Raw genomic sequence first — 13,308 nt, 5'->3', positions numbered from 1 at the left:
GTTTAGACCTCTACACTACCTAGTGTTTAGACCTCTACACTACAGTGTTTAGACCTCTACACTACTCAGTGTTTAGACCTCTACACTACCCAGTGTTTAGACCTCTACACTACAGTGTTTAGACCTCTACACTACCCAGTGTTTAGACCTCTACACTACCCAGTGTTTAGACCTCTACACTACCCAGTGTTTAGACCTCTACACTACCCAGTGTTTAGACCTCTACACTACCCAGTGTTTAGACCTCTACACTACAGTGTTTAGACCTCTACACTACAGTGTTTAGACCTCTACACTACCCAGTGTTTAGACCTCTACACTACAGTGTTTAGACCTCTACACTACAGTGTTTAGACCTCTACACTACAGTGTTTAGACCTCTACACTACCCAGTGTTTATACCTCTACACTACAGTGTTTAGACCTCTACACTACAGTGTTTAGACCTCTACTCTACAGTGTTTAGACCTCTACACTACAGTGTTTAGACCTCTACACTACAGTGTTTAGACCTCTACACTACAGTGTTTAGACCTCTACTCTACAGTGTTTAGACCTCTACACTACAGTGTTTAGACCTCTACACTACAGTGTTTAGACCTCTACTCTACAGTGTTTAGACCTCTACTCTACAGTGTTTAGACCTCTACACTACAGTGTTTAGACCTCTACACTACAGTGTTTAGACCTCTACTCTACAGTGTTTAGACCTCTACTCTACAGTGTTTAGACCTCTACACTACCCAGTGTTTAGACCTCTACACTACCCAGTGTTTAGACCTCTACACTACCCAGTGTTTAGACCTCTACACTACCCAGTGTTTAGACCTCTACACTACCCAGTGTTTAGACCTCTACACTACAGTGTTTAGACCTCTACACTACAGTGTTTAGACCTCTACACTAGTGTTTAGACCTCTACACTACCCAGTGTTTAGACCTCTACACTACCCAGTGTTTATACCTCTACACTACAGTGTTTAGACCTCTACACTACAGTGTTTAGACCTCTACACTACAGTGTTTAGACCTCTACACTACAGTGTTTAGACCTCTACACTACCCAGTGTTTAGACCTCTACAGTAGTGTTTAGACCTCTACACTACCCAGTGTTTAGACCTCTACACTACAGTGTTTAGACCTCTACACTACCCAGTGTTTAGACCTCTACACTACCCAGTGTTTAGACCTCTACACTAGTGTTTAGACCTCTACACTAGTGTTTAGACCTCTACACTACCCAGTGTTTAGACCTCTACACTAGTGTTTAGACCTCTACACTACCCAGTGTTTAGACCTCTACAGTACAGTGTTTAGACCTCTACACTACAGTGTTTAGACCTCTACACTAGTGTTTAGACCTCTACACTACCCAGTGTTTAGACCTCTACACTACCCAGTGTTTAGACCTCTACACTACCCAGTGCTTAGACCTCTACACTACAGTGCTTAGACCTCTACACTACAGTGTTTAGACATCTACACTACAGTGTTTAGACCTCTACACTACAGTGTTTAGACCTCTACACTACCTAGTGTTTAGACCTCTACACTACAGTGCTTAGACCTCTACACTACAGTGTTTAGACCTCTACACTACAGTGTTTAGACCTCTACACTACCCAGTGTTTAGACCTCTACACTACCTAGTGTTTAGACCTCTACACTACCCAGTGTTTAGACCTCTACACTACCCAGTGTTTAGACCTCTACACTACCCAGTGTTTAGACCTCTACACTACAGTGTTTAGACCTCTACACTAGTGTTTAGACCTCTACACTACAGTGTTTAGACCTCTACACTACAGTGTTTAGACCTCTACACTACCCAGTGTTTAGACCTCTACACTACAGTGTTTAGACCTCTACACTACCCAGTGTTTAGACCTCTACACTACAGTGCTTAGACCTCTACACTACCCAGTGTTTAGACCTCTACACTACAGTGTTTAGACCTCTACACTACAGTGTTTAGACCTCTACACTACCCAGTGTTTAGACCTCTACACTACAGTGCTTAGACCTCTACACTACAGTGTTTAGACCTCTACACTACAGTGTTTAGACCTCTACACTACCCAGTGTTTAGACCTCTACACTACCTAGTGTTTAGACCTCTACACTACCCAGTGTTTAGACCTCTACACTACCCAGTGTTTAGACCTCTACACTACCCAGTGTTTAGACCTCTACACTACAGTGTTTAGACCTCTACACTAGTGTTTAGACCTCTACACTACAGTGTTTAGACCTCTACACTACAGTGTTTAGACCTCTACACTACCCAGTGTTTAGACCTCTACACTACAGTGTTTAGACCTCTACACTACCCAGTGTTTAGACCTCTACACTACAGTGCTTAGACCTCTACACTACCCAGTGTTTAGACCTCTACACTACAGTGTTTAGACCTCTACACTACAGTGTTTAGACCTCTACACTACCCAGTGTTTAGACCTCTACACTACCTAGTGTTTAGACCTCTACACTACAGTGCTTAGACCTCTACACTACCCAGTGTTTAGACCTCTACACTACCTAGTGTTTAGACCTCTACACTACAGTGTTTAGACCTCTACACTACAGTGCTTAGACCTCTACACTACCCAGTGTTTAGACCTCTACACTACAGTGTTTAGACCTCTACACTACAGTGTTTAGACCTCTACACTACCCAGTGTTTAGACCTCTACACTACCCAGTGTTTAGACCTCTACACTACCCAGTGTTTAGACCTCTACACTACCCAGTGTTTAGACCTCTACACTACAGTGTTTAGACCTCTACACTACCCAGTGTTTAGACCTCTACACTACCCAGTGTTTAGACCTCTACACTACAGTGTTTAGACCTCTACACTACAGTGTTTAGACCTCTACACTACAGTGTTTAGACCTCTACACTACCCAGTGTTTAGACCTCTACACTACAGTGTTTAGACCTCTACACTACCCAGTGTTTAGACCTCTACACTACCCAGTGTTTAGACCTCTACACTACCCAGTGTTTAGACCTCTACACTACCCAGTGTTTAGACCTCTACACTAGTGTTTAGACCTCTACACTACCCAGTGTTTAGACCTCTACACTACCCAGTGTTTAGACCTCTACACTACAGTGTTTAGACCTCTACACTACAGTGTTTAGACCTCTACACTACCCAGTGTTTAGACCTCTACAGTAGTGTTTAGACCTCTACACTACAGTGTTTAGACCTCTACACTACCCAGTGTTTAGACCTCTACACTACCCAGTGTTTAGACCTCTACAGTAGTGTTTAGACCTCTACACTACCCAGTGTTTAGACCTCTACACTACCCAGTGTTTAGACCTCTACACTACCCAGTGTTTAGACCTCTACACTACCCAGTGTTTAGACCTCTACACTACAGTGTTTAGACCTCTACACTAGTGTTTAGACCTCTACACTACAGTGTTTAGACCTCTACACTAGTGTTTAGACCTCTACACTACCCAGTGTTTAGACCTCTACACTACCCAGTGTTTAGACCTCTACACTAGTGTTTAGACCTCTACACTACCCAGTGTTTAGACCTCTACACTACCCAGTGCTTAGACCTCTACACTACCCAGTGTTTAGACCTCTACACTACCCAGTGTTTAGACCTCTACACTACCCAGTGTTTAGACCTCTACACTACCCAGTGTTTAGACCTCTACACTACCCAGTGTTTAGACCTCTACACTACAGTGTTTAGACCTCTACACTACAGTGTTTAGACCTCTACACTACCCAGTGCTTAGACCTCTACACTAGTGTTTAGACCTCTACACTACAGTGTTTAGACCTCTACACTACAGTGTTTAGACCTCTACACTACCCAGTGTTTAGACCTCTACACTACCCAGTGTTTAGACCTCTACACTACAGTGTTTAGACCTCTACACTACAGTGTTTAGACCTCTACACTACAGTGTTTAGACCTCTACACTACAGTGTTTAGACCTCTACACTACCCAGTGTTTAGACCTCTACACTACCCAGTGTTTAGACCTCTACACTACAGTGTTTAGACCTCTACACTACAGTGTTTAGACCTCTACACTACCCAGTGTTTAGACCTCTACACTACAGTGTTTAGACCTCTACACTACCCAGTGTTTAGACCTCTACACTACCCAGTGCTTAGACCTCTACACTACCCAGTGTTTAGACCTCTACACTACCCAGTGCTTAGACCTCTACACTACCCAGTGTTTAGACCTCTACACTACCCAGTGTTTAGACCTCTACACTACCCAGTGTTTAGACCTCTACACTACCCAGTGTTTAGACCTCTACACTACCCAGTGTTTAGACCTCTACACTACCCAGTGCTTAGACCTCTACACTACCCAGTGTTTAGACCTCTACACTACCCAGTGTTTAGACCTCTACACTACCCAGTGTTTAGACCTCTACACTACCCAGTGTTTAGACCTCTACACTACAGTGTTTAGACCTCTACACTAGTGTTTAGACCTCTACACTACCCAGTGTTTAGACCTCTACACTACAGTGTTTAGACCTCTACACTACCCAGTGTTTAGACCTCTACACTAGTGTTTAGACCTCTACACTACTCAGTGTTTAGACCTCTACACTACCCAGTGTTTAGACCTCTACACTAGTGTTTAGACCTCTACACTACTCAGTGTTTAGACCTCTACACTACCCAGTGTTTAGACCTCTACACTACCCAGTGTTTAGACCTCTACACTACAGTGTTTAGACCTCTACACTACAGTGTTTAGACCTCTACACTACCCAGTGTTTAGACCTCTACACTACAGTGTTTAGACCTCTACACTACAGTGTTTAGACCTCTACACTACCCAGTGTTTAGACCTCTACAGTAGTGTTTAGACCTCTACACTACAGTGTTTAGACCTCTACACTACCCAGTGTTTAGACCTCTACAGTAGTGTTTAGACCTCTACACTACAGTGTTTAGACCTCTACAGTAGTGTTTAGACCTCTACACTACCCAGTGTTTAGACCTCTACACTACCCAGTGCTTAGACCTCTACACTACCCAGTGTTTAGACCTCTACACTACAGTGTTTAGACCTCTACACTACCCAGTGTTTAGACCTCTACACTACCCAGTGTTTAGACCTCTACACTACAGTGTTTAGACCTCTACCCAGTGTTTAGACCTCTACACTAGTGTTTAGACCTCTACACTACTCAGTGTTTAGACCTCTACACTACCCAGTGTTTAGACCTCTACACTACCTAGTGTTTAGACCTCTACACTACCTAGTGTTTAGACCTCTACACTACCCAGTGTTTAGACCTCTACACTAGTGTTTAGACCTCTACACTACCCAGTGTTTAGACCTCTACACTACCCAGTGTTTAGACCTCTACACTACCCAGTGCTTAGACCTCTACACTACAGTGTTTAGACCTCTACACTACAGTGTTTAGACCTCTACACTACAGTGTTTAGACCTCTACACTAGTGTTTAGACCTCTACACTACTCAGTGTTTAGACCTCTACACTACCCAGTGTTTAGACCTCTACACTACCCAGTGCTTAGACCTCTACACTACAGTGTTTAGACCTCTACACTACAGTGTTTAGACCTCTACACTAGTGTTTAGACCTCTACACTACCCAGTGCTTAGACCTCTACACTACAGTGCTTAGACCTCTACACTACAGTGTTTAGACCTCTACACTACAGTGTTTAGACCTCTACACTACCCAGTGTTTAGACCTCTACACTACCTAGTGTTTAGACCTCTACACTACAGTGTTTAGACCTCTACACTACCCAGTGTTTAGACCTCTACACTACCCAGTGTTTAGACCTCTACACTACAGTGTTTAGACCTCTACACTAGTGTTTAGACCTCTACACTACCCAGTGTTTAGACCTCTACACTACCCAGTGTTTAGACCTCTACACTACCCAGTGCTTAGACCTCTACACTACCCAGTGTTTAGACCTCTACACTACCCAGTGTTTAGACCTCTACACTACCCAGTGTTTAGACCTCTACACTAGTGTTTAGACCTCTACACTACCCAGTGTTTAGACCTCTACACTACCCAGTGTTTAGACCTCTACACTACAGTGTTTAGACCTCTACACTACAGTGTTTAGACCTCTACACTACCCAGTGTTTAGACCTCTACAGTAGTGTTTAGACCTCTACACTACAGTGTTTAGACCTCTACACTACCCAGTGTTTAGACCTCTACACTACAGTGTTTAGACCTCTACACTACCCAGTGATTAGACCTCTACACTACAGTGTTTAGACCTCTACACTACAGTGTTTAGACCTCTACACTACAGTGTTTAGACCTCTACACTAGTGTTTAGACCTCTACACTAGTGTTTAGACCTCTACACTACAGTGTTTAGACCTCTACACTACAGTGTTTAGACCTCTACACTACCCAGTGTTTAGACCTCTACAGTAGTGTTTAGACCTCTACACTACAGTGTTTAGACCTCTACACTACAGTGTTTAGACCTCTACACTACAGTGTTTAGACCTCTACACTACAGTGTTTAGACCTCTACACTACCCAGTGTTTAGACCTCTACACTACAGTGTTTAGACCTCTACACTACAGTGTTTAGACCTCTACACTACAGTGTTTAGACCTCTACACTACAGTGTTTAGACCTCTACACTACAGTGTTTAGACCTCTACACTACAGTGTTTAGACCTCTACACTACCCAGTGTTTAGACCTCTACACTACCCAGTGTTTAGACCTCTACACTACCCAGTGTTTAGACCTCTACACTAGTGTTTAGACCTCTACACTACCCAGTGTTTAGACCTCTACACTACAGTGTTTAGACCTCTACAGTAGTGTTTAGACCTCTACACTACAGTGTTTAGACCTCTACACTAGTGTTTAGACCTCTACACTAGTGTTTAGACCTCTACACTAGTGTTTAGACCTCTACACTACAGTGTTTAGACCTCTACACTACAGTGTTTAGACCTCTACACTACCCAGTGCTTAGACCTCTACACTACCCAGTGCTTAGACCTCTACACTACAGTGTTTAGACCTCTACACTACAGTGTTTAGACCTCTACACTACAGTGTTTAGACCTCTACACTACAGTGTTTAGACCTCTCTATCGGAAATGTTCCGATACCAATACCTCGTTTTAGCCTGGTCTCTATATTCGGGGTACGCTGGATGTATACTAACTAGGGGCGGGGCCTCACGATAGGATATTATCACGATACGATAGTATTGCGATTCAAAATATATTGCGATATGCTGAGTATTGCGATATTAATATTGCGATATATTGCGATGTATTTCAATTGCGATTTCAACTGCAAAGTCAAACTTTGTCAACATGTTTTATCTAATAAAATAAAGTTCAGTCTGTTCATCTCACTTCAATCATTTTTATTGCAGCAAATGGGATTTTCTCAAGCAGACAGATGTCAACACTGTAATGTGTGTTGCATGTACCTGACAAACTGAACTGTTTGTATTACAGTCATATTCCAACTTAATTGAATGCACACGTGTGCGTGTGTGTGGACTACTGTACTATTACAGGTATTGAAATGAACAATGCAACTTCCTTATAAAATGAATTATAATAATAATAAAATATCGATACTTGGTGTCCTTGTATCGATACAGTATCACCACGCAAAGTATCGCGATACTATACTGTATGGATATTTCCCCCCACCACTGATACTAACATTGCTTGGGTATCCGCAGGGCCTCTGCGTCTGCGGAGAGGACCTGGTGCATCACGCCCCGGAACTGGTACAGTAACTTCAGACTCTTCTCCTCCCCCACACAGGGGTCATAGAAGCCTGGTAACCCCGCCTGGGGAGGGAGGGAGGGGGGAGAGGGGGGAGGGGGAGAGAGGGAGAGAGAGAGAGAGAGAGAGAGAGAGAGAGAGAGAGAGAGAGAGAGAGAGAGAGAGAGAGAGAGAGAGAGAGAGAGAGAGAGGGAGAGAGAGAGAGAGAGAGAGAGAGAGAGAAGAAACCAGAGTTAGCACACCTGCATCATCACATCATGGTGCCCACTATCGGGATCAGGCTGATGATTATCTAACCCCCCCCCCCCCATAAGAAATTCAGTACAAATGCAGCTACAAAACGGGCCACTAGAGCGGCGCTCTTCTATGGAACATGGCCTGCAGTCAAACAACCCCACAGAAAGAATGCCTTCCTCTCCCTGCTCTTTTTACACAGCCTGTATAATCCAATATATGATTACATTAGATTAGATTAGATTATAATGTATTGTCATCATACAGCACAAGTACAACTAAAATAAGTTTGGCATCCAACCACAATGCAAATGCAACAGTAATATACAATGTACAGGTGATTAAACTGTATATGAAATATATAAATGAGTACTAGTACTGAGTAATAGTGCCAATCACATGTATGTACAGAGTTGTAGTATTAATATGTACAGCGATACAGGTATAAGGACACTATGGTAGTAAGTCTGTAAACCAGATTTAGCCAATTTAACAGCCCCAGTCTCCTCTGTGGACCAGACCGTCTCATTTAACTATTAATATGTTAATATTAATACAATGATTCAGGTATAAATACACTATGGTAGTAAGTCATACTGGCCAGCAGCATAACTAGTGAGAGTAGCTAAGGGATATGTACAGATATAGATATAGTATCTACAGATATGTAAAAAGACAAGATAAGATACCGTAATTCCTCTAATAGTAACCGGGTCTCAAATACAAGCCGGGTCTCTATTAATGGCCGGGTGCGCTCTTGAGCTAAGCAATTATAAGCCGGCCTCCTAATACAAGCCGGGTTACTAATATACTGAGCTGCATACTGAGCGAGTTATTGATTTCACTTTGAAAACGTTGAAATGACCAGTGACCACCTGTAATTGCACTGTTTACTATTTCATACAGTACTTGGTTTCAATAAATGAACCCAGTACATTTTACTGGGTTCAAACTGACACAAAATGTTGATTTATTCATTATGATCCGTTTGAAAATTTGAAATATAGGCCTCCCTCTTATACATGCCTCCTCCTAATACAAGCCTGGTACCCGCTACAGTTGAAACAAATACAAGCCGGGGTTACTATTAGAGGAATTACGGTATTCCTTTATTGATCCACTTGGGGAAATGCAGGCATCATAGCAGCATGGGGGAGGGGGGATGGGAGGTACAGGTAGTAAGAAGACATGTTACAGGTCACAGATTTATAGTACAGTGAAGAAGTAAAAATAAAAATAGAATAAAAAGGCAGTGTAAACAATATAACAATATAATTAATGCTGGACATGCGCATATGGGCAACAAGGTGTGAGATGAGGGTATGTATGTTCAAGTTCAAGTTCAAGTTCTAGTTCTTTAATAGTTGTCATACAGAAGTACAGAATACTTTCATACAAAATGCTTCTTACTGTTACGCTCCAGAGACTGTGCTAGACAAGATAGTATCAAATAACATAATAACATAATATAGCATGAATTTAGAAGAAGAAAATGAGGTCACAGTGTTCGGTATAGACATATGTACAATGTTCTGAGTTACCATATAATATACAATACACAATACTATGCAGTGTACTAATGTACAGTACTATCTAGTGCAAAGCAGAAATGGGATGAGGTACAATTTTAGGTACAATTTACAGTAAGGTGTACGAGTTGTAGTGCAATCCTTCATCCATAAATATAAAGTGTGGGGAGTGGGTGCTACAGTGTGTTTGTTTAAAGTGGGTGTGTGCTATAAAGTGTGTGGAGTGGGTGCTACAGTGTGTTTGTTTAAAGTGAGTGTGTGCGTGTGGATGTGTGTGCTATGTGCGTTTGGTGGTTGTTGTTGTGTAGTGTTCATTCATTGTTCGTTTAGCAGCCTGATGGCCTGGGGATAGAAGCTACTTCTGAGTCTTTCTGTGCTCGCCTTGAGACTCCTGTATCGCTTGCCTGACCGCAGCAGTTCGAAGAGGCAGTTGTTCGGGTGACTGGAGTCTTTAATGATTCTCTTAGCCTTGCCCTTGCAACGCTTGTAGTAAATGTTCTGGAGGGTGGGGAGCCCCCCTCCAATTGTGCGTTCGGCTGAACGTGTCACTCTTTGTAGTCTGCTTCGGTCTTTTGCAGTGCTATTCCCAAACCAGGAGGTGATGTTGCCGGTCAAGATGCTCTCTATTGTACATGAGTAGAAGTTCTTAAGGATCTTCTGGCTGACTTGGAACTTCCTTAGGCGCCTGAGGAAGTAGAGGCGTTGTCGTGCCTTCTTCACCACACTGTTAATGTGTGTGGTCCATGTCAAGTCCTCGGATATGTAGGCTCCGAGGTACTTGAAGCTGTTGACTCTCTCAACCGGTGCCCCGTCGATGCTGAGGGGGCTGTAGTCCTTGACCCCCGACCTCCTGAAGTCCACAATCATCTCCTTTGTTTTGCTGACGTTCAGGGAGAGGCTGTTTTCCTGGCACCATCCCGCCAGGACCTTGACCTCTTCCAGGTAGGCCCTCTCGTCGTTGGCAGAGATCAGGCCCACCACCACTGTGTCGTCAGCAAATTTGACGATTGTATTGCTACTCCGCTGAGCCACACAGTCGTGTGTGTACAGGGAGTAGAGGAGGGGACTCAGAACACAGCCCTGGGGGGCCCCTATGTTGAGGGTGATGGATGAGGAGGTGCAGTTGCCTGCTCTCACCACCTGGGGTCTGCCAGTCAGGAAGTCCAAGACCCACTGGCAGAGGTCATAGCCCAAGCCCAGGTCCCTGAGCTTGGCTATGAGTATGGAGGGGACTATGGTATTGAATGCCGAGCTGTAGTCGATGAATAGCATTCTCACATAGTTCCCCTGCCTCTTGTCCAGGTGTGATGCTGCTGTGTGCAGCACATGGGATATGGCGTCCTCCGTGGACCTGTTGGGGCGGTATGCAAATTGCAGGGGGTCCATGTTGATGGGGAGGGAGGAGCAGATGTAGCCCTTTACTAGCTTCTCAAAGCACTTCATGGCTATGGAGGTGAGAGCTACAGGGCGGTAGTCGTTGAGGCAAGCAGGCTTGGATTTTTTGGGTACAGGGATAATAGTGGACTTCTTCAGGCAGGTGGGGATGACAGCCTGTTCTAAGGACAGGTTAAATATGTCAGTGAATACTGGGGCCAGTTGGTCGGCACAGACTTTTAGGACGCGGCCGGGGATGCCGTCCGGACCTGCTGCCTTCCTGATATTCACTTTTTTAAAGGTCCGCCTCACCTCATGCTCTGTTACCCTGAACACTGCGCCTCCATCAGCAGCCGACCCCCCCCCCCCATTGCCGAGGCTTGTGAGCTGGTGTTGTTATTACCAGCATCAAACCTCGCATAGAAGGTATTGAGGTCGTTTGCTAAGGAGATGTCACTGTTCAGTTTGAGGGAGGCGCCTTTGTAGTCTGTCATCGTTTTGAGCCCCTGCCACATAGCTCTAGAGTCAGCTTGTTCAAACTGGAGTTCAATTTTATCCCTGTAGCGCCGTTTGGCCTCCGACACTGTCCTCCTTACGTTGTGTCGCGCCACCTTGTGGTCATTCATGTTGCCTGCCACTAGGCCGTCATTGTATGCTTTGGTGCGCTCTCTCAGAGCTTCACGGACGGATTTGTCTACCCAGGGTTTTTGATTTGGGTAAACTTTCATTTTGGTAGTGGGGATTGTTTCTTTCACCCTAGTACAAACATAGTCCAGCACTGTCTCCGTGTAGGCATTAATGTTATCTGTGTCGCGGAACACAATCCAGTCTGTGTGGTGAAACACTGACCGGATCGTCTCTTCTGACGTCAGATCCCATTTCTGCACCTCTCGCGAGACTCTCAGTTATATTTGCCCTACAATAAATATATCTAATAATCCAATAAATCTAATCTAATATATAATAAAAAATTAATAAAACGAAATGCTAAATATATGCAATATATAATCTAATAATCCAATAATCTAAATGTAATCTAATAAATAAAAAATAAATAAAATGCTAAATTCTAAATATGCAATATATAATCTAATAATCTAAATCTAATGTAATATATAATATAAAAATGCTAAATGGATTATATGCAGGCATGTACATGTGTAGGCGAGGGTCTGTACTTTAGATAATAAAGTCATGAGAGTAGATGGTTACAACATTCCCTGTAGAAAATAAAAGGACACAGCTAAATTAATATACTACCTTATGCATACCGCATGTTACGAAGGATCAGATTAAACCGAATATATATATTTATTTATGGATATATATTGAATAGTATTTGTATGTCGTTTTGATATCCCTTGTATATTCCTTGTACATATGCACGGAATATCCCTTTAGCCTACTATAGCCCATAATAGTTCATTCTCTTATTGGACAAAGGACCAGGCGCCAGGGGACCAGCCCCTGGCGTCAAGTTCAAAGGTACCGACGAGACATGTCCGTACTAGCCCCGGCTCCGCTCAGGGATACGGCTACCGAAATGAGAGTGGCACTATTTGTTCACCGTGCATATAAATATGGCGCAAGCAAATGTAGAAGTCCCTTACCCTTCTTCCCAACTTAGTAACAGAACGTGAAGCCTCACCCACGATACGACGTGCGGTGAAGTATGGCCTGTTTGGCCTTAGAATAGCATTGAGACCTCGTGCGAATTAATAACTGAATTGTCAGAGTTTGGCACTGTACCGTCGAGTGCGACGTATTTCTATTAAGTAATAATAGTCTATCGTGTATGGTGCATCGTGCGGTTAGAGTTCTAAAGTGACCAGCATCTCCAACGCTTCCTCGTGTTATCTAGAGTCTTATCCAGGTTGGGCCGACCACATGGCGCTTTCATCCGAGGAGATCTAGGCGAGGACCGAGGGACATGTACACTGGATTACCTACCCGACGACTGCTGAGCCCTATGCGGCTGGAATATATATTTGCTTTGGTACTGTGATTTGTGGAGCGGATAATCGCCGACGCCTGTGAGTGTTGGATTTACCCCCGAGAGGAGTCAAGTTGAGTCGGCGCTCAGAGAGACTGAGGTCGCCTAGCTTCTTCTTCATTGTGGAGCTACAGCCTACAAGAGAACCAAGGTGTATTCATCTGCGGATCAAGAGTCTATTGCACTGTCTTCTGTACTTGAAGTCTCCATAGATATCGTTGACCAGACGGTCTACTACCGACGGCTCTCCTACCCCCCCTACCGGCTTACAACCGGGAGGACCCCCGCCAGAATATCCCGCTATATCATTAAGTGTACCATAGATAATTCCCTAAGAGCCAGGTTGTATACTTGCTTCCTGCGTAACCAGAGATTGGACATTCAGTGTTGATTTGCCTACGA

The 13,308-nt window shown here is 43.8% G+C and overlaps 1 protein-coding gene across 1 annotated transcript in view; it reads right to left on the bottom strand.

Annotated features, from left to right (window-relative positions):
- Positions 1-13,308, bottom strand: part of dnajc11b (DnaJ (Hsp40) homolog, subfamily C, member 11b) — a gene marked incomplete at both ends in the record, with an annotated part of 129,906 nt that overhangs the window by 432 nt on the left and 116,166 nt on the right. The window contains 1 exon segment of the mRNA XM_084317109.1: positions 7,712-7,841. Coding sequence (XP_084173235.1) covers positions 7,712-7,841 — 130 coding nt within the window.

This window comes from Notolepis coatsorum (genome assembly GCF_963971535.1).
Source record: "Notolepis coatsorum genome assembly, chromosome: 6".
NCBI classification, from domain to species: domain Eukaryota; kingdom Metazoa; phylum Chordata; class Actinopteri; order Aulopiformes; family Paralepididae; genus Notolepis; species Notolepis coatsorum.
Note: the sequence above shows the minus strand (reverse complement) of the source record. Positions and strands in the feature narration are given on the sequence as shown.